The sequence below is a fragment of the Heterocephalus glaber genome, unplaced genomic scaffold (assembly GCF_053883595.1).
Source record: "Heterocephalus glaber isolate CG9 unplaced genomic scaffold, H.glaber_assembly_v1.0 deba00001452, whole genome shotgun sequence".
Classification (NCBI taxonomy): domain Eukaryota; kingdom Metazoa; phylum Chordata; class Mammalia; order Rodentia; family Bathyergidae; genus Heterocephalus; species Heterocephalus glaber.
The window spans coordinates 7678207-7699542 of NW_028258302.1; the positions used below are offsets into that span (position 1 = coordinate 7678207).

General features: G+C 39.8%; 1 protein-coding gene across 5 annotated transcripts in view; it reads right to left on the reverse strand.

Annotated features, from left to right (window-relative positions):
• Nucleotides 1-3989: 3989 nt before the first annotated feature.
• The window catches only part of LOC101715103 (argonaute RISC component 4), a 45323-nt gene continuing 27976 nt past the window's right edge, over nucleotides 3990-21336 (reverse strand). For 4 of the 5 annotated variants that reach the window (XM_004850940.3, XM_087215296.1, XM_087215295.1 and 1 more), the window contains 5 exons: nucleotides 19770-20085; nucleotides 19495-19629; nucleotides 12446-12547; nucleotides 11538-11737; nucleotides 3990-7813 (listed from right to left, as the gene is read on the reverse strand). In XM_004850940.3, the coding sequence (XP_004850997.1) occupies nucleotides 7705-7813; nucleotides 11538-11737; nucleotides 12446-12547; nucleotides 19495-19629; nucleotides 19770-20085 (862 nt within the window). In that variant the 3' untranslated portion in view covers nucleotides 3990-7704. Of the gene's footprint in view, nucleotides 7814-11537; nucleotides 11738-12445; nucleotides 12548-14158; nucleotides 14236-19494; nucleotides 19630-19769; nucleotides 20086-21336 lie in introns of those variants that run through there. The other variant, XM_087215294.1, reaches the window with a different exon arrangement.

Sequence of the window (21336 nt, forward strand, 5' to 3'; positions counted from 1 at the left end):
TAATTGAGACCATTCACTTTGAGAATTATTAGTGAAAAGTATTGACTTATTCCTGTCATTGAATTATTTTCCTGTTGTTGATATCCTTTATTTATTTATTTATTTTTTACTCTTTTCTGTTTAACTGCTCACCTTGCCTAGTGTATTCATTCTACTAGATTTTCTGGTATTGTTGGCTTCATTGTTTCTTTCTAGGATATACTGAAAATTTTTTTTCAAGTGCTGGTTTGGTGGTCATAAATTTCTTGAGGTGTTTTTTTATCATGGAAATAAATTATTTCTCCATCAGTTTTACACTCCAAAAAGCCAAGAAGTGATTCTTCATCAATTTTATTTTATTTCATTTTTTTGGTACCAGGGACTGAACTCGGGTCCTTGCGCTTGCGCAGCAGGCAGCGAAACCACTGAGCTAAATCCCCCGCCGAAACATTTATTTATTTTCTTTTTTTCAGTATCGGGAATTGAACTCAGGACCTTGCACTTGTGAGGACTCTGAGTTTTCCTAGCCTTTAAGGTTTGTGTTGAAAACTCTGCAGTAATTCTAAAGGGTTTACCTTTATGAGCGATTCATTGTTTTTCTCTAACAGCTTCTAAGATTCTGTCCCTGTGTTGGACTTGTGAGATTTTGACTAGGATGTGACCTACTTACAGTATTTTTGTCAGCAAAACTCACACAAATCATAATCTGCTATTACCTTGAATCTATGGATAAACTCCTTAAAATGCCATGCAAGCCCTATCCTGTCAGAAATTGTGCTAAGTCTGACCTTGTCCCTAGTCTAACCTTAGCACCTCTACTTCTTTCCTCAACCCTTAAAACCTAAGTGTATTGGGCTGGAGGTGTAGCTCACTGGTAGAGCACTTACCTAGCATGACTCCTACATACACAAGTCTAAGAGTACTAAAATTACTTGTAATTTATCAAAAAGAAAATGATGATTACCCCCTCTATGTGCCTTTGCCTATGTCTAGAATACCTGATATGCCTTATTCATTTCTTTTTCTTTTTTTTTTTTTTTTGGAGGCAGGATCTCACTATGTAGTTCAGGCTGATTTTGGACTCATTATGTAGCCCAGGCTGGCCTCAAGTTCATGGTGATCCTCCTGGCTCAGCCTCCCAAGTCTGGGACTACAGGTGAGTGCCACCATGTGCCACTACATCTTATTCATTTGTAAAACTCTTTTTCTACATGAGATGGATAATTCAAGTCATCACTTCTTCTAAGAAGTCTTTCTTGATCCCTTAGTCTGGGTTAAGGTCCTCCCTAAGCAAGCACATGGCTTCCTGTATATATTTCTTACATCACTTAACCTCAAAGCTCCCAGGGTTACAAGTGAACCCTTCATAGGCCAGAACTTGTATCTTTCACCTTTGTAATTCCTATAAAAGAAGTTCCAGAAATATTTGTTAATCTAAACATTTCTTTCTTCTGAATCATTTTCTTTGTTTAGTCAGTTTGTAAAATAGTTGCTTTTCTTACCCATCCATCGCCATCTGATTTTTGTCCCTCTTCTCCTTAAAGACGTGACACTAGTTTCTTTTTCTTTCTTGCTTGCTGTGTAGCTCAGGCTGGCCCTGAACTCACTATGTAGTCCAGGCTGGTCTCAAACTTGTGGTCCTCAGCCTTGTCCAGCCTCAGCCTCCTGGGTACTGGAACTACAGGCATGCACCACCATGCCCAGTGCATTACCACTAATTTCTGAAGAACAGTCAACCCCCAAAAAATCAGAGCCAAGAGACAGAAAAACAGATAGAAGAGACAAATGTCTTACAATGCCTGGTGATCAGTCTGCCATTAACCCTACTTGCCAGCCACCATCACAACAGGAGTGACATCTCAGTAATTCAGCAATGGAAGTTAGCAAGATACAAGCAGAAGGGATGAAATGGGAGCAAATGGGGATTTAGCTCAGCCTGCCTCACAAGTGCAACGTCCTGAGTTCCATCCCCAGTACCAAAAAAAAGAAAGAGAAAGATTCCATCCCTCAAAGAAGGAATAAAGGAAAGCACTTGGATAGGCAAAAATTATCATAATCCACTGTGAGCAGTATGCCTAGAATCCCCTTGCTCCCCTCAACCAACAAGCACCTGCTCATGCTTCATGATCTATCCCCAAATACACCACCACTGACTCCTCATAGTAAAAGTTGTTTCTCCTTCAAAGTTCTTTGTAATATTCTGTCAGTTTATGTTCAACAGCAGGTAGGCCTGGATTGAAATTCTAGCTTTGTTACTATTTTGCCATGTAGCCTCTTTGAAGTTGATATCTTATCATGTTTTTGTTTCTTTGTAATTCATCCAATTTTTTTTTTTTTTTTGTGCCAGGGATTGAACCAAGGGCTTCATGTATGGAAGGCAAGCACTCTACCACTGAGCTATGCCCTCAGCCCCATAACTCCTTCCCTCCCTCCCTTCCTTCTTTCCTTCCTTCCTTCCTTCCTTCCCTCCTTCCTTCCTGTATTTATACCAAGGATGAACTCAGGACTTTCACACTGAGCTACATCTCCAGCCCCTTTTTTAAACTTTTTATTTGAGACAGGACCTCTCTAAGCTGCTAAGTTGCCCAGGCTGGGCTGAACTTGTGATCCTCCTGCCTCTGTATCCCAGAGTGCTGAGACCACAGATGTGTGCCATCACACCTGGCTGATTCCTTATTTTTTTTTGGTACCAGGGATCGAACTCGGCTCCTTGTGCTTGTGAGGCAGGTGGCAAAACCACTGAGCTAAATCCCTGGCCCCTGATTCCTTATCTTTAAAATGAGGATACCACTATCAACTTTAAAGGACTATTGCTGGGTTTAAAGACGTCAATATAAAGCAAATGACATATTTTAGGCACTCAAATAATGTTGATTTTTTTTTTATTTTTTATTTTTGGTACCAGGAATTGAACTCAGGGACTCGCACTTGCCAGGCAGACACCAATGTTAATCTTGCTGTCTTCCTCTTGCCCCATGCTACGTTGGAATAAACTCTTAGAAGAATTAAATTTTTACTTTTATGTTCTCCACGCCTAGGTAGAACTTAGTGTGTATTTGATTTATAATACATGTTTGACAACTGATAAATATAGAGGAGATATTGTGCTGATGGAAAAAACAAAAACCTACCTTCTTGTAGGTTTAGTTGTATGTAGGACTTTCTTACCTGGTAAACTATAAATTCTCTGAGAATAAGGTCATATTGGGCAAATCTCTGCATTGTCTCTACCATTGCCACGACTTACCTAAAGGGCTTTCCTGGTGAGATTTTTGTTTGTTTTTTTTAATTCATGATCTTCCTGCCTTAGCACACCTTTTTGGGGGGTACTGGGGATCAAACTTAGTCTTTGAGACAGTCTCACTGACTTGCCCAGGCTAGGCTCAAATGTGCAATTCTTCCACCTCAGCCTTGTGAGTAGCTGGGATTATAGGTACACTCAGCTTGTTGAGAATTTTAAAAAAAACAAAAACACACACATGAGCTGGGTATAGTAGTGCATACCTGGAATCCCAGCTACCTGGAAGCCTAAGGCAAAAGAATTATGAGTTCAAGACCAGTCTTGGCAATATAGTGAGATCTTCTAAGTTTGTATAAATAAAAACAGAAAGAAACAGACAGACATAAGACTGGAGAACCCCAAGTTGGGTACATTTGAATTGGTTCTCTTCTGGAGAACTTATTCTTATGAATAATGGCCAAAATGCCCTTTTGGGACTTCACATTTTTTTCTTAAGGCATCTCTTACATAGATTGCTCCAGTAAGAGCTGTACCAGGAAACCTGATGAATCTTACAAAAATTTTCATATGTGAAACGTTGCTGAAATGGTCTTCTAAAATTCTCAAATAGCAATTCCTAAAATAAGGAGATCCAAGAGTTATAAACACAAAATTTTTCCATTTTTCTTCTTCATCAAGTTTCTCAAATTGAGGAAACTGCTTTTAAAAAGCAACCGTGTATGCTGCCTTCCACCGTGTTCCATAGTTATTAGATAACTGACAAGAAAAACAACTTTTGGCACAAGATTGCCAATTTATTCTTTTTTTGGGACACATGAACACAAAATATCCCTGCAGGCCAAAAAAATTGCAAAATTTAAACAACCATTATCTTATCATGGGGATACATTCCCTCCCTTAATAGCTTATAAAGTACCTCGTATTGCTAGAGACATACATCCAGTCCAAATTTAATAAAATACATTTTAAAACGTTACAAGTCTAACGGTATAGAAACAAAAATCACACCATTAGTCAAATGAACAAATGCAAACATTTTCAGCCACTAGACATAGAAAGAGCATGAATATGTCAATAGCAAGGGATAAGAAAATGGTTAATCAATAAGATTTTTCCTTTAACTTTACAAGGAAAAATTCTTGGAGTTGAAGCAGTATTGATACAATGCCCTTAGCCTCCACTTTCTTAAAATGAAAGCAGAGCTACCACTTTGTTATTGAGCATGAAAATCTTACAGCACATCCACAAAGGGCTGATGGGGCAGGGTGGAGAGGGTGAACCTTGTAAAACAGTGGATTACCTTTTCCCATGGGGATGGAGTGAGCCAGGTAGATAAGCTCTGAAATAGGCTGGGCACCAGATCCTTAAGTACAGACCATATAGAACATGCCTGCTTATAAATCATTACCTTTGGAAGCAGCAAATAGAATTTACAGTAAGAATGAGTGTGTTCTGTCTGCCCAGAACTCTGGCTGCATTAAGCCAGCTGGTTCGTTTTATAAACCACTCAGGATTCAACAGCTAACAACAACAACAAAACAAAATTGGTTCAACATTTGTGTCTTCACCACTCTTTTAATGTCCCACTCCTTATCCCCAAACTGTTACTCTTTAGCATTGCTACATTTAAATCTTTCACACCACATGACAGTGCCTAAACAGGCTGTATTTAAAAAAAAACAACAAAAAAACCCAGCCTAACACTACTTCTACAGAATGCACACCTCCCATTGATTGACACATGCATAACGATTTAGTTTTGAAGGGGTTAACTATTAGAATTGTCAAGCCAAATTAAATTAAAACTATGCTCTCAGACTCGCTTGCAATAATATTGCAGCACCTCTGTGCAGTGATTACCCCTTAAAGACTCACCCCTCCACAAGTTTTTTTCCCCAATAATCCTACTTCTATATTTCTTTCCTTTTGTCCAAAATGACGGCATTGCACCCTTGATGGGACTGTTTTCCTATAAAAATAGGCCTCCCGGCTTTTCTTCCACCACCATGTTGATTGGCCCCTGTGTACTATGGCTGACTGAGGTCTTACAAACAGTATAGTTTAAGGTCGAGCATAGAGTCCAACTGCAGGCAAGCAGATTAGGGGTCCTGGGCACTTGGCTCTGCCTCTGCTCCATGAATCCCAGGACATGGTGAGAGCTTCTTCTGTGCAGTACCAACAAATGAACCCGAGGCACTCAAGTGCAGGTGTAGTGCCCGCCAGCTGGCCAGCCAGCTGCCAGAGTTCTTCACATCTTGGACTCCAGAGAGTCCTCCTCCTCCTCCAAGGCTTGTTTTTTCTCTTCTTGAGTCCAGAGCGGCCATGCTGAAGGGTATTTTCTGTGCTCTCCCTGAACAAGTGTGAATAAAAGCAGCAGCCAGCTCCTCACCAACATGTCCTGATTTGTATTATCCAAGTGAGGTATTTGCGAAAAAGGAAAATCTTAAGATATTAACATCTTCCATCACTTCACTCCTGCCTATGTTGTGCTTCAGTCACAGAACTTGCTTTCTTCCCACCATCTGCAGAGATTAAGGACGTCTGTACTCATCACAATGAGCTATAGGACTTGATAGACATTATAAAATTCTCAGAGACCAGTCTCAGCAAACACTGGTGGCGTCGCTGAGTAACAGCACATGAAAATGTAAACTTCAGTGTATTTACAAGCTTGCTTAAAAGACTGAAGAAAAACAGTGCTTTATATTGCTGGGATTTCGAGAAGGCTACTTTAAGAGACCTGGACCAACTAATGAGTTCAAGCAAATGCCCTTCATCATCTGATCCAGTGTTTCCCAGCAGCAGTTTCTAGACAGAGGTGGCAAAATTGTTTTTACCACATTGTGTCTGTCTTTTCCTTCCCCCAGCACCTTCATAGTCGGCCATATGAAGTGTGGCTCTGGGTCCTTTATCTCTCACTCCTGCCATTCCAGGATAGAGAATAACAGTACAATCAGTAAAATGTGGAGTGGGAAATGCTGGCTGGACCTACCAAGACTCTATGTAATCGTTGTCCATTACAAAGTATTATCTACACTAAATACAGAATACATTTCCCCCTACATTTTAACTGATGCTTGCTTCAGACAACTCCTTTTGTTTGGACAAGAAAGGAATCCTGTCTCCCTATGAGTGGAACCCAGAATCTATTAAGAAAAATCAACCATTTCTACACAGTTTTAGGTGAATAAAAGGAAGGAAAACCCATCATCTCTTTCAGTTTGAAAGACAAGAAAAAACATTGCACTGCAAATAATTGTGTGTGTAATCTTGATTCCCAGGAAAAAATTTTTAAATGCTGGTACATTTTTGCAAGTGCAGCATCACTCAATGTGCCTTTAAAGACTGGTAATGCCTATCCAATAAGAAAGTATCCTAGTTCTAGCTTATTCTACAACAAAGTGACAGGACACCAACTGTGACAATAAGATTAGTAAAAACAATTCTTTAAAAAGGCATGGAAATATATGTCTTTTCTGATTGGTTTCAGAAATTGCCAGATTATGATATATAAGAAATAGCTGATAAAATCATACCAAAATCTTATCTAGAAAACTTCATCATCGGGGGAGGAAAAGGAGGGACCTTAAAAAATGCTTATTGCCAAAGTTAACTTTCTATGAGAAAAGTTTTAAAATGATTTAGATCTAACAAACCACACAGCAGCATAAAATGGGCATTTTTGAAAACTTGCAAAAATACTAAAAGCTAATTTTTTTTTCCAAAGAGGGAGAAACATGAGTACTTTGACCATGGCAGTGTTACCTGTCACTGTGACATGCAATACATATGTTTATGTCACACATTCACAAAAGTCAACCAAATAAGAGAATTGCTTGTTTGAATCTGCAGCCAAATATAGTGCAATTGCCTGGCAGCCTGTACTTGCACCAGCACAAGTCTGCAGAGATCAGTAAGATAAAGTAGTAAAACCAATAAACTCTTTAAAACTTTCAAAAATTAATGCTCATTAAAGGCATTTACAGTGGCGAAGTCAGAAATCTCCATTAAAAAGTTTATGGCCCCACCCAACTAAATAGTTACACTGAACTGAAGTAGATTGTTTGGTTTTTCTTTCTCACTTATGCACACACTCCACTCAATGAACACAGAAAGAAGGAATACTCTTTCTTATAAGACTAGAGGGATACGGTGAACACCACAACTAGCAAAATAATCCATAGAAACCTTTCTTGTTAAGTCCTTTAGAAAGTTCAGGCTGATCAGCCTTTGCACGTTGAGGTAAAAATTCTGTCCAGTGCATCAGAAAAGATAATCTATGAGTATCTACTACTTTTAAAAAATGGCTCAATTTTGTTGATGCATCAGACAGTGCTGGAAAGTATAGATTCAGTGCAACTATTCTGAGCTGCTGGTAGAAGACCACCTGAAGTCAACTTGGCTCTAACTAGAGGTGGTAGGCATTTGAAACATTTTGAGGCTGTGTGGGGTGCCAAACTGGTTGAGTTCCTTTTCTGAGATTCTCAGGCAAAATACATTGTGTGTTGGGTATCATGGTGGATTTGCACAGCCTTAGCCAAGGCCTGAGGATCTCGGCCGTTGCTCTGTCCTGACACATGACTGCCTTCCGCACTGAAATGAGAATAAAGCAAAAAAACAAGTGTTAACACAAGACTGCTTCACACTTCCCAAGTTTGAATTAGCACAAATAGTATTGTTTCAAGATGTTAGGCTTAAGCCTGGACCCCATTAATAGTTTATGTCTCACTACACATTAATTTGCTCAATTGAAAAATGCAATACAATTATTTAATGTGTGGTTATAAGAATGAAATAAAATAACATCTGCAAAGACCCAAATCTTTAATAGTACCTATGTAAGGATTTCCACTGCCCATTATATCTGGTTAATTACTACTAATCCTTTAGGCTTCAGTTAATGGTCACTTTCCCCATAGTAATATTTCCTGCCTCTAGATCAGGGTCACCTGGAACATGCTTTCTCAGAATTCTCTATTTTTCTTTCAGAACACTAAACATATTTGAAATGAAATTATTAATTGAGTAATTATTTATTTATCTACTAGAATAAGTTAAACCCCAAGAAAGCAGCAAATTTGTCCATCTTGCCACTGTATCCCTAGTGCCAAGTACACAAAATAGTTTTAATAATCATTTGTTTTTCTTCTGGGGTTTTTTGGTTTTTTTTTTGGAGACAGGGTCTCACTATGTAGTTCAGGCTGGCCTTGAACTCATTATGAACCTCAGGCTGAACTCGAATTTACAGTAATCCTCTGCCTCAGCCTCCTGAGTGCTGGGATTAGAAGTGTGAGCTACCTCGCCCGACTAATAACCATTTGTTGAATAAATGAATTTATGTGCCTAGCACAGTACCGGAACAGAGTACTCAATAAATGTTACTGTACCACCAGTCTCTTCTTGCTTTCCCTTCACTAGCTATGCAACCCTGGACAATCAGCTACTCTGAACTTTGGTGTTTTGGTTTGACAACTTCTAAATATATTTCTTAAGAGTACCATGTGATATAAAAAGCTTGGCAAACTGTAAATCACCCCCCTATATAAATATGACTTTTCATTTGTCATTATTAGAAAATCTGAATTTTAAACAAATTCTTGGACCAGTGGTTCATATCCATCAGCTTGCTTGATTTTAGCACCTGTCTTGTCCCCAGTAGCTTTTCCAGAACTACTGCTTCACCATGAAGCTCTGTGAATTTTCCCAATTCAAATATGGGTTTCCTCAGTATTTTTATTTTTCTAACCAAGACATCATGAAGAAGATAGACTGGAAAGCTTTTTATATGTCTTTTCCAATGCTGTCTGAAATTAGTTTATTGACTATGTCTTTCAAGTCATTGATCTGTATTTCTCGGGCCATGATTTCCATCATCACCTTCTTGATTTGGTGGACCTACTGGTGCTGGGCATCAGAGGTCTTCCATATCTGAGTGCTGTACTTCTTAGTAAAATCAACATAGAACAGGGCCGGGGATTTAGCTCAGTGGTTCTGCTGCCTGCTTTGCAAGCGCAAGGTCCCAAGTTCGATCCCCAGTACCAAAACAAACAAATAGAACAGATGAACCATGAATTCACAGAACTAATAACTATCAGTAGTCTTGACATCAACATGAACTTCAATCACAATCTGCCTTTTTTTTGTTTAACCATGGAACACACTTTGTCATGGGTGAGATCCATACCATGGAAGTTAGGCAGTTTTACTCAGAACATCCTCAGTAGTTAGTTTGAATTTTCTAAATGTAACTTCATCATTCTGCAGATCAGCAAAGCTCACTTTAGACATACAACTCTTGAGGCAATCGGATGGAATTTGGATTCCTTGAGTCCTTGTATCTAGTGTTGTTCCAATAGTTCTTACACTGAACATAGTAGTGCTTTTACATCCTATCAATGTTAGAAAATGGATCAACCACTTTCTTCTTGACCTCTCTCTCTCTCTCTCTCTCTCTCTCTCAGTACTGGGGATTGAACCCAAGATCATCACACTGAGCTACATGCCTAACCCAGCCCCTTCTTTATCTTTTATTTTGAGACATGGTCTCCCTAAGTCACTAAGTTGCACAGCTGGGTTCAACCTTGCAATCCTCCTGCCTCAATCCTTGCTGCTGACTTTTTGCTGCCTTTTGTAAGGTACTTGTTCTTGTCAACTGCTTGGTGCTGCTGACAGCCAAAAGGCTCATCCTCCTTCTTTTAAAGATTATTACTATCTGTATCATCTAGGTTCAAAATCTTAGTCATCGGGCTGGGGATTTAGCTCAGTGGTTCCGGCGCCTGCCGCGCAAGCGCAAGGTCCTGAGTTTCATCCCCAGTACCAAAAAAAACCCACAAAAAACCCAAAATCTTGGTCATCTTTTATTTCATCCTCCTCTTTGCCACTCACACTCAATTAACTATTAAGTCCTGTCTCTTCTATCCCAAGAATAAGTTGTTGTTGTTGTTGTTTTATGGTACTTCACACTAAGCTACATCCCCAGCCCTATTTTAATTTTTTATTTTGAGACAGGGTCTGGCTAAGTCACTAAATTGCCTGGACTGGGCTCAAACTTGTGATCTTTCTGTCTCAGCCTCCCAGAGTGATGGGTTTACAAGTGTGTGCCATCACTTTTTTCTGGAACCGGGGATAGAACTCAGGTCCTTGTGCTTACAAGGCAAGCAGCGGAACCACTGAGCTAAATCCCCGGCCCCGGTGCCATCACTTTTTACATTTAACAAAAACAATCAATCTAAAATACATTTCTGGCCTCATGCCTAAAATGTTCCTTTTAATATGCTCCAGCCAAAGAAAACTTGCTATTGTCCAAACATGTCACTTGCTTTCTCTCTTTTTTCTTTTGTCCATTGTTGTCTCTGCCTGGAAATCCTTCTCTTTTCTTTGTAGAGCCAAATCCTACCCAACCAGGTATAAAATCTCTCACTGTATTTTTATCTATACTGACTTGAGCTCTAGTCAGTTCTATATTTGGTTGTATTATCTCATACTGAACCATAAAAATCCCCATCGACTGGAAACATACATTAACTCATCCTGGTATCTCTAGCACATAGCACACTGCTGGGCACACAATCAATACATAATTAATGTGTTAAATGAATGAATGTATATTACAGAATGGAAGGTACTAAGCCACAGCTGGGCATTTTTTATAATGGTATATTTCTAACTCTTACAGAAATAGACTTGCAGTGGAATGTCTACTATGTAGCTGCTGAATTCAGACTTGGGGAAGAGCCCAGAAATGGCTATACTTCACAGATAGTCATTTAGAAAAGAAAATTAATGTGAAGAGCTTGTTTAGCTACTTAATAGTAGATCAGTAACAGTTCAAAATGTTTGATTCTTTTGAGATCCCTATTTAGAGGTAAGAATGGTCTGGCCCTCCTCCCACACAAACACCCAGGTTCACTCTGGTGAACTCTTATGGACTGTACTGAAAGCCACGTGAACCAGTCAGAACTCTCCCTGGCACGAATTGGAGTCCACAGGCCTACAACTGCTATGATTGTGTTGACCACCTTTTGAGGCTACTCAGGACCTGAACAGAACTGAAATGCATTTGGCTCTATGGGAAAACCATAAGCAGCTACAAATTAGACTTCTTTTGAGACACAATACAAGTATAAACAAGCCTGACCACTTCTTGGACCAAAAGTCACATTATAAGCTCTAAGACTCATGCAATTTTATTTGCTCCTTGCAATTTTAACCCTAAAAATAAGTTTCTATCTTGAAAAGAGTTTTCTGTAGAAGCTCATTTTTTTTTTAAACATGCTGGTAAAATAAAAAGAGGCTTTATTGTGTCTAAGAAACTTGCCTGTCATGATCTTTATCCACCAGATGATACCTCGCCCTGAATGCCACAAGCCGGGCATAATATGCAGGGGCTGGAATAGAGACTGAGCGTGTGCACCTCACATAGGTGTGACACAGCTGGTAAGTCAGTAGCTGGAGCTCATCTGCAGTGAAGCAGTTGTCATCCCATAAGACCTGGTAATGTGAAGGACGGCTGGTTCCCTGGAGAGAGTTTTAGGATTAAAATATTTCATTTGTTTACTTGTTTGTCTGTATTTTGAGACAAGGTCTCTCTATGTAGTGCCTGCTGGCCTTGAACTCACTATGTAGCCCAGGGTGGCCTCAAATTCACAGTGATCCTCCTGCCTCAGTTTCCCAGTGCTGGGATTACAGGATTACAAGTGTGCACCAAGGGGCTGGGGATTTAGCTCAGTGGCACCGCGCCTGCCCCCAAGCACAAGGTCGTGAGTTCAATCCCTGGTACCAAAAAAATAAATAAAAAATAAAAGATGGTTCCTCAATAGGAGTACAAATATTAGTCTCACTTACAACTGGAGTGTCAAAAATAATTCTTGGGGTCAGGGATTTAGCTCAGTGGTTCCAGCGCTGGCCTTGAAAGTGCAAGGTCCTGAGTTCGATCCCCGGTACCAAAAAAAAATCAAACAAACAAGTGTGCACCACCATGGCTGGCTGGCAGGATTAAAATAACATGGGTTGACTATCTGAGAGGAGAACTGAAACCTAATCCTTAAGTCAGAAATGTTTCTATCACATCGATAAACAGATCCATAAACAAAAAGGTAACAGTTCTAGGATATAAGTATTAACAAAATTAAGTACAGTCTTTAATAACAAGTCTACTCAAACTAGTTGCTGAATTGGCAAATATCTCCTTATCAGATCAAAAATCTGGACCAGCTTCCAAATTACCTGAATTCCTGCATGACTACAGAGGTAAAAGTCAAACTCCGATGGATGTGTGATGGTGCTATCCACTGTAGTTCCCGCTGGTACATTACCACTTTTCCCCACCTATCCAAAAGAAAAGTAATTAATCATCAAAGTGCCAAGCTGTATACAAACCATCTTTTTCTCTGATATGTTAACTGCTAGCAAGTTGATAAACTGCTTTTAAGTAAAGTCCTGAAAACCAGTTTAATTCAAGATGCTGAATCCTGTGAAACTCTCCCTTTGCCAAAATATTTCATCCTAAAGTATTTTCTCAAATATCCTCCATAGTCTTTCTAGGGGAATCTAAGCAAAAAATTATTTTACCTGTGGCTTTGTGCAGCAGTGCTGGTATCTATTTATAGATAAGACACTGGTATGTTTACAAAAGGGCGAAAATAACATGTAAGTGCTAGAGAGTCAGTATTAGAGCACTTACCTAGCATGTACAAGACCCTGGGTTCAATTCCTAGCAACACACAAACACAGATACACACACACACACACACACACACACACACACACACACACACACACACACATTTCCTGAAAGGGGGAGGGATCAGTTTTATTCCTTAGGAGAAAAAAAATATCCACACCTTTTAGTAAAAGAAGTCCTCCCTAGGGCCGGGGATTTAGCTCAGTGGTTTCACCGCCAGCTGCACAAGTGCAAGGACCCGAGTTCGATCCCCGGTACCAAAAAAAAAAAAAAAGAAGTCCTCCCTACCCTGCACTGCCTGCCCAGTAATGGGGATCAAACCCAGATTCTTTGCACCGAGTTGCACCTTCCAGACCTTTTTTTTATTTTGAGACAGGGTCTGGCTAAGTCAGTAAGTTGCCCAGTTTGGGCTCAAATTACTGTCCTGCTTCAGCCTCCCAGAGTGCTGAGATTATAGATTTGTGACATCAGAGTTCGCTATTCTTAGTAAAAGTTAAGATGAAGGGGACAGGGATTTAGCTCATTGGTTATGCTGCCTGCCGCCTGCCTCACAGGCCCAAGGCCCGGAGTTTGATCCCCAGTACCAAAAAAAAAAAAAGTTAAGATGAAGGAATCTTTGAATTGGTTCACTAAGTTCAGCAAAACTATGCCTTTATGGAATCAATAAAAGAAGCTGTAAGCTCAGTGTGGTGGCACATGCCTGTAATCCTAGTACTTTGGTGGCTGATGGAGGAGGACTGCATGAGTTCAAGGCCAGCCTGAGCTACTTGGTAAGACCCTGTTTTAAAAAGAGAAAAAAAAAGTCACTAGCAAATGATTATCAGGAAGCAAACACTGAAATGGGGATTAAGAAACAAGTTTCAGATCTAGGCCTCGCTTCCCAGCTATACCTTAAACAAAGCATAATATCATTATACCTCAGCTGATCATCTATAATATTAGGTGATAATCTCTTGCACTAAGATTCTACAGTTCTTCAGTGGTAAAAATACTTGTAGGAGACCAGAGAGGGAAATTTCAGAAATGCATTTACAAGGAATGAAATTAAATCTTGCTATTTCATCATTCTGTTCTGCTATACAGCAGAGTTCAATACAAGGAAGTTTATTCAGCACAGAAGAATAAATCTGACAAGTGTTTATTTGGTTCCATTTTAATTATTGCTACATTTAGCTAAACATCATACAACAATGCATACAATAACTCTGAAGGTAGAAAAATCTCCTTCTATTAAATTCATATGTCAACTTGGATACCTAATTGAACCAGAGGAAGTGTAGAGTTATAGTAGTTCCCCCTTTTCCAAGGTTTTGCTTTCCACAGTTTCAGTTACCTGGAATCAACCAAGGTACAAAAATATTACTATAATGCAACAAGGAAATAAGATATTTTGAGAGCGGGGTGGGAAACTGACCACATTCATATTCCATATGCATATATGTGTATTTCAGTGTAGGGGCCCATTTTATTATTACTGCTGTTGACTTCTTTCTGTGCCCAATCTACTAATAAAACTTTATCACAGATACATATGCATAGGAAAAAAAAACATAGTATATATAGGGTTTAGTACTATGCAAGATTTCAGACATCCACTGGGGGCCCTTGGAACAAACTCACCATGGATGAGGGACCATTGTAATACTGATTCTAGCATTTTTTTCCCCAATGTGTGTTCTTTAAGAAGATTAGTTTTCTAGAATGTGTTTTATGGTCTAACTTGAGGAACAATGGGTTAAATGAAAGTTAAAAGGGGTTCACTGCGTAGTTCAGTGGTAGAGGGCTTATCTGGCGTGTGCAAGGCCCTAGGTTCAATCCCCAGCTCCATGAAAATAAAAAATACAATAAAGGCTTTTCTACTATAAAAATTTCCAGACCCTTTATTTGGCAATAGGATCTCTTTTTAAAAATTCTTAGAGCTGGGCATGGTGGTACATGCCTGTAAGCCTGACACTCTGAGAGGCTGAGGCAGGAGGATCACAAATTTGAGCCCAGCCTGGGCAACTTAGGGAGACTCTGCCTCCTAAAATAAAAAAATAAAAAAGGCCTAGGGGTATGGCTAGGGTAAAGGCCCTGGTTCCCCAGAGCAACAACAACAACTACAACAACAACAACAAAAGCCTCTTGGGCTCTATAGATAAAAGGCTAGGGCTGGGGATTTAGCTCAGTGGTTATGCCTGCCTTGCAAGCGCAAGGTCCCGAGTTTGATCCCCGGTACTGAAAAAAAAAAAAAAAAAAAATAGATAAAAGGCTAAAGAGATGATGCCTTGGGAAACAGAGAATCCAAGCATGTTCAATTCAGCAGTTATTGCTTGCACATCCATGTGCTGGGCTATTCAGCAGATGTTGGGGGTGAAAGTCAGCATCAGAAGGAACTAATAAATCTTACTTCCTGCAGGCAATATATGAGGTAGGTGCTATAGTGCAGTGTAATGATAAGGACTTAGGGAAAACACCAGGAGGGAGGAAATCGCTGAACCACGTCTTACAAGATAAGGAGGAACTGAAAAGGGAAGCAGAATGAAGACTGAAAACACTCCAAATATCTTTACACCCAGGAACAGATAAGCAAACTATGGATCACCCATGTCATGAAATACCACTCAGTAATAAAAAAGAAAACATTGATATACACAATAATTTGGAAGAATCTCAAATATATATACTAGTAAAAGAAGCCAGATTCAAAGGCTACATGTTTCTATTTATATGACATTCTGGGAAAGGCAAAAATACAGGACAGAATTCATGAATGAATGGGGGCAGGAGGTAAGGAAAAGGATGATGTAAAATAGCGTGTGATGGCAGAATGTAACCCTAGTACTCTGGGAGGCTGATGCAGGAGGATTGCAAGTTTGCCAATTTAGCAACTTAGTGAGACCCTGTATCAAAATAAAAAATTAAAACAGAAAAGAGGAGTATAGGAAGATAGTTCAGTGTTGAGGCTCCCCAGTACCATACACACAAAAAATAAAAAATAAAAAGGGCTGGGAATGTAGCTTAGTGCAAGGCCCTGGGTTCAATTCTCGGTACTAAAAAAAACCAAACAAAACCAAAACAACAATTGAAAAACAAAACAACAACAATTTAAAAACCCCACAATGCATATGGGAAATGTATGAGATCATGGTGAAAGAGGAAACAAAAATGTTGTTTTGGCTCAGTTGGGAAAAAGCTAAACAGGTTAAGAAGGTGTTTGGCAAACAATAGAGGAATTCTTGAAGATTTGAGCTCTGGAATGATGTGATAAGATGTTTTAAGAACCTATCCCTGGGTGAGGGATTTAGCTCAGGGGTGCCGCTGCGCTGCCTGCATTGCAAGCGCAAGGTCCCAAGTTCTATCCCCGTTACAAAAAAAAAACAAAACCTATCCCTGACAGCAGAGTGGAGAATACATTTCTGGGGAAGGAAGAGTGGAGACAGAGAGTCTGCTAAGAGTCTCCTGATACAGATGAGTTCTGCCTCGGGCAGCAGGAACACATAAGAGGAAACACTGAGATGAAGAGGGATTTCAGGGCAGGATATAAGAGGACTATTTGACTAACTGGATATGGGGAACAAGAAGGAGGAAAAGAATTTAAACACAACTCTGAATTTTCCAGCTTGGCTGATTCAATACACCATGATGCCAAGTAACAGAATAAAAGGAAAATTGGGGGAGGAATAGGTTTTGGATGGGGATAAAACAGTAAGTGGAAGGTTTAGACGTGTTCTGCTTGAAATGCCTGTGGTAGATTGTATCACTGGTGCCAAATATTCCTATGCTGCTCCCTGGGGAAGGATTACACATCCCCACCCAATTATCTCAGAAGTGGCCATGTGACTTGCCTTGGCTGATAAAATGTGCCCTGAAGTGTGTTACTTCTGGGCAGAAGCTTTACGAGCTGATGCATGGTTTGTCATATATCTTTTCTCACCCCTACCACAATGCCTGGCAATGTTCCAGATAGTTGTGCCTCTGTTAGCCCAGGTGCCAGAAGGTGGACAACAGGGTCACAGCTGTGGTGGAGCCACAATGAATGTGTAATGTTAGCAAGAAATAAATCTCTGTAAACCACAAGGATTGGTTTCTTCTTGTTACCACTGCACAGTCTAGCCTGCCTTGACTGATACAATGCCTGCAGAGCATCTAAGTAAATACATTTGTGAGATAATTGGAAGTACATATCTGGAGCTGCATATAGTCCATGGATGGGGCTGGAAATATAGATTTACCAACTAATAAGCAAATAAACAAGCCCAGTAAAACAGAGGAGTTTAGAGAAAGTTTGGGACTTGGCCACTGGCTGAGTTGCAGAGCACTTACTTGGCTTGTGCAAGACCCGGGATCCAATCCCCAGTAAGGAAGGAAAGAAAGAAGGAAGGAAGGAAAGAAAAGAAAAGCTTTAACTAAGTCTGAAGACAGAAGAGAGGCAGCTGAGAAACTCGTGTCTTCCAGATCCTGTTTTATGGGGTATACAGAAGATAGTACTTTGCAATGAAGGAATCATGGACAGGATAGTGGGTAAGTTAAAAATCACAGCACCCAAGGGCTAGCTGAAATTTCCTATGCTGTTTTTACAATATGGTTCATGATTAAATAAATTTTTTTTCCACTAGTGACTCCTATCAGCCTAAGAGTAGAAGCAAAGGAAGAGGGCAAGTGGACTGATTCAGAATTGGAGATTTACAAGAGGTATGTTTAGGTGACTGGAGATGTAAGTAGAGGTCAGAGATACGAAATAAACCAAGAATTGGGACTATTTATATTTAAAGGTTACTAGTAACACTAGATTATAAAGAACAGAATTAAGAGACACTTTGGAGTTTTAGAAGGATAGTCTAAGTCCTAAAGCTACATGGATAGCAAGTTCAACAGGGGTGGACAGGTAACCATAGCAATCAAAGATGGGGGAGCAGGGGCTGGGGATTTAGCTCAGTGGTGCCGCTGCCTGCCTTGCAAGCACAAGGTCCTGAGTTTGATCCCCGGTACCAAAAAAAAAAAACCAAAAAAAGAGATGGGGGAGCAGGATATTTTATGTCTAGAGATCAAGTAAGAGTTCAGAGAATTTATATTAGCAAAGCCTAAGAAGTACTACTGAGTCAGAGTTTGGGCAATTTAGAAGACAACACTTCATCTAGGGTGATGGGTAGATCTGGGACCTATGGAGAAAAGAACTTTACCTCTTTTTTTTTTTTTTAGTGCCAGGGATCGAACTCAGATCCTTCCGCTTGCGCAGCAGGCAGCGAAACCACTGAGCCAAATCCCTGGCTGGGAACCTTACCTCTTTAATGATTCACAAACGAAAAGAAATAATATTCTTGATCTGGAGATGAAATACAAAGGGTGTACTAGAAAATACTGACAGTAGCCAACAAGATTTCCCGACCAGGTAACAGAAAGATCTGGTGTCCCTGGGAATGGAATGGATCAGGGAGGGCCTGGACAAGATAAAATAATGTTATAAAAATATCAAGGAAGCAAAGTTACCCAGCAATGGTGTATGCATATAGTTCCAGTATTTGGGAGGCAGAGGCAGAAGGATCGCTTGAAATCAATCAGCATAGGCAACACAAGACCCTCATCTCAAAAAAAAGGGCTGAGGATTTAGCTCAGTGGCTCTGCTGCCTGCCTTGCAAGCTCAAGGACCCGAGTTTGATCCCCCCCGTACAAAAAAACATCAAAACAAATGAAAGAATCTTCTGCACTGATATAAAATCACTTGGGAGAGAAATTCTTTATATCTTGCAACTGTAGATCAGGTATTAGCGTAAAAAGTAGCAAAAATAAGTTTCACACAGATAACACTTCCTACCCTCTCCGTAAAAACAAAAAACAAAAAAACTAGTTTTTGCTTTTCTTTTTTTCTTTCTTTCTTTTGAGATAGGAGCTCAGTCTATAGGCCGGCCTTAAAGCTAGAATTACAGGCCTGCACCACCACACACTGATAGAAACTATCATTTCTGTGATAGAAAAGAAATCTAAGGGCTGGTTAAAAAAATGATGTGTTTAAATTTTTTTAAATGACTACAGTAAAAGATACATTGCCATTAATCACTCTTAAAATACTTCCAATATACTCATATTCATTCTTGGAACTTGTATCAGTCAGAATTGGTCATCTAAACTTAATAGCAGTTAGCATATTTATTAAGTTATGTTCTTCTACCTTTTTTTTTTGGTACTGGGGATCGAACTCAGGACTTTGCACTTGCAAGGCGGACTTGGTGCCACTGAGATAAATCCCCAGGCCTGTTCTACTTTTAGGGGAGAAAAATGTAAATATGCCCACTTAAAAAACATATTCAGTAGTGCAGCCCTATAATCCCAGTACTCAGAAGGCTGAGGCAGGAGGATCCAGAGTTTGAGGCTAATCTGGGCTACACACACCAGCCTATCTCAAAAAACAAACAAACAAACAAACAACAAAAAAACCCCAAGCAAACAACCAACCAAACACACTCAGGGCCTGGGGATGTAAATCATTGGTACACCAATAGGGTGTTTAGTATGCAGGAGGCTCTGGGTTCATTCCTCAGCACCAGAACAACAGCAAAAAACACAATCATTTGCCACAACATCAGATAATGAAACTTATACTATGTTTTTTTACCCTTTCTGTTTTATCTGCACAGAAGAGTCGGGTATGATGTCTCTTTTGCACCACAATGTATGTTATTCCTGGCCGATAATCTTCTTCCAAGCTAATACATGCCTTTCGAATTGCTATTAGTTCTGGCCAAGCTACCTAGGAGACAGAAATGGCATTACGTTTCACTGAGAACTCCACTAGCATCTCTCATATCTGATTTGCAGAATGGTAGAAGGCAGAAAGCTCCTTCAGCTTCCTAGAAGGCCCAAAGAGCATCACTGGGCTAAGGAGGCTACCTGCTTCATCTGTCCCTCAGAGACCCCTCCGCGGTAGTAGATGATGCGAGTGGGTTTGAAGCGCGTGGATTTGTAGAACTGGATTAGCAGCTCTCTAACCATGTTAGTCAGGTCCTGGATGACCTCCTGGCTGTAGAGGAGCTCCTGAGAGATCTCCTGCCGGGAAGTCTGTACTCGGACTGTGGCGCAGTACCGGCTGGGGTGCCCATCCATACTACCCACCACCGCAGCAATGGAGGGCTTCTTCCCATCCCCCGCTGGGGGGTGTGTGACGTCTGCCCCCAGGAAGATGACTGGCTGCTGGAACACTGAGGGCCTGTTCAGATTTAAGGACAGACACACTGCCATTCAGACACACACATGAAAATGCTGGGGTCTAAACAAAGTGTATCACCAGAGATTGACAGGTATAATATTAAAAGGGAGACTTTGACAATTGGAAAAGAGTACTAACAACTAAAACCCGAATTCTCTTTAAAATGAGACTTAAGAAGAAGATCAAGTCTACCTCTTTCCTGGATTTATTTTTCTCCATAGTATTTATCACTTAGGCAATATAAGTTACTTGTTTCTGTTGTTTATTAATTTTTTTTGGATACATATGCATGGATGTAAGTTTCTTACAAGGGTTGGAATTCTGTTCTACCTTGTCCTGGTCACTGCTACAACCCTATTGCCTAGAACACTGCTTAGCTCATACTTGGCACTCAATAAATATTTGTTGAAAGGATGAATTCATTTATTTGGCATTGATTTCTCTAAGAAATCAAGGAGAAAAATATCATGCATGCTTCTCTAGTCCAAAAAATGTGAAATAAAATGTGAAATTTTAAAAAATTCTTAAATGAGGATTTGAGACTGCAAGTATTATTTTTTATTTATTTATTTATTTTTGGTACCAGGATGAAACTCAGGACTTTGCACTTGCGAGGCAGGCATGGTGCCATTGAGCTATATCCCTGGCCCTGTAAGTATTAATTCTTACAGTATAATCTAGGTGGCATCTCAAATCTGCCAATCTCACAGGTACTAAGAGGAGATTCCACAAGGGCAGAGGCTGTGTCATGTTTATCTCTATATCACCACAAAACACAGTACAGAGAAATTAGTAATAGCAGACCTATATGCATGATTGGTCACTATAGTAAGTACCAGGTACTGTGCCAGGCATTCCTCATGTATTAACTTAGTGTTCATAACAATTCTATGAGAGTGGTAAAATTATATGTTTTCCAGATTTTAAAAATGACACATAAGAGAATAAAGAATGTTCCCAAAAGTACAAAGCTAGGAAGTGGTAATACCAGAATCCAAACCTAAGAAGTTGACACCAAAGTATGGACTCTAGGTCATCTTGTTATATTATCTCAAACGTTTGTGGTAAAATTAAATGACCCCAAAGGTGAACCTTCTCTGACTTGCATGCCTCATCACCAATGTTTCAGGAAGGATTTATTTACCTAGAAGTTTCATTCTAAGCCAAAAATGAGAACTATGATATGACTGTGTAAGAGTAAGACACTCAACTTCACCTTCTTCTCAAGGATGGCAATGACTGATACTAAAT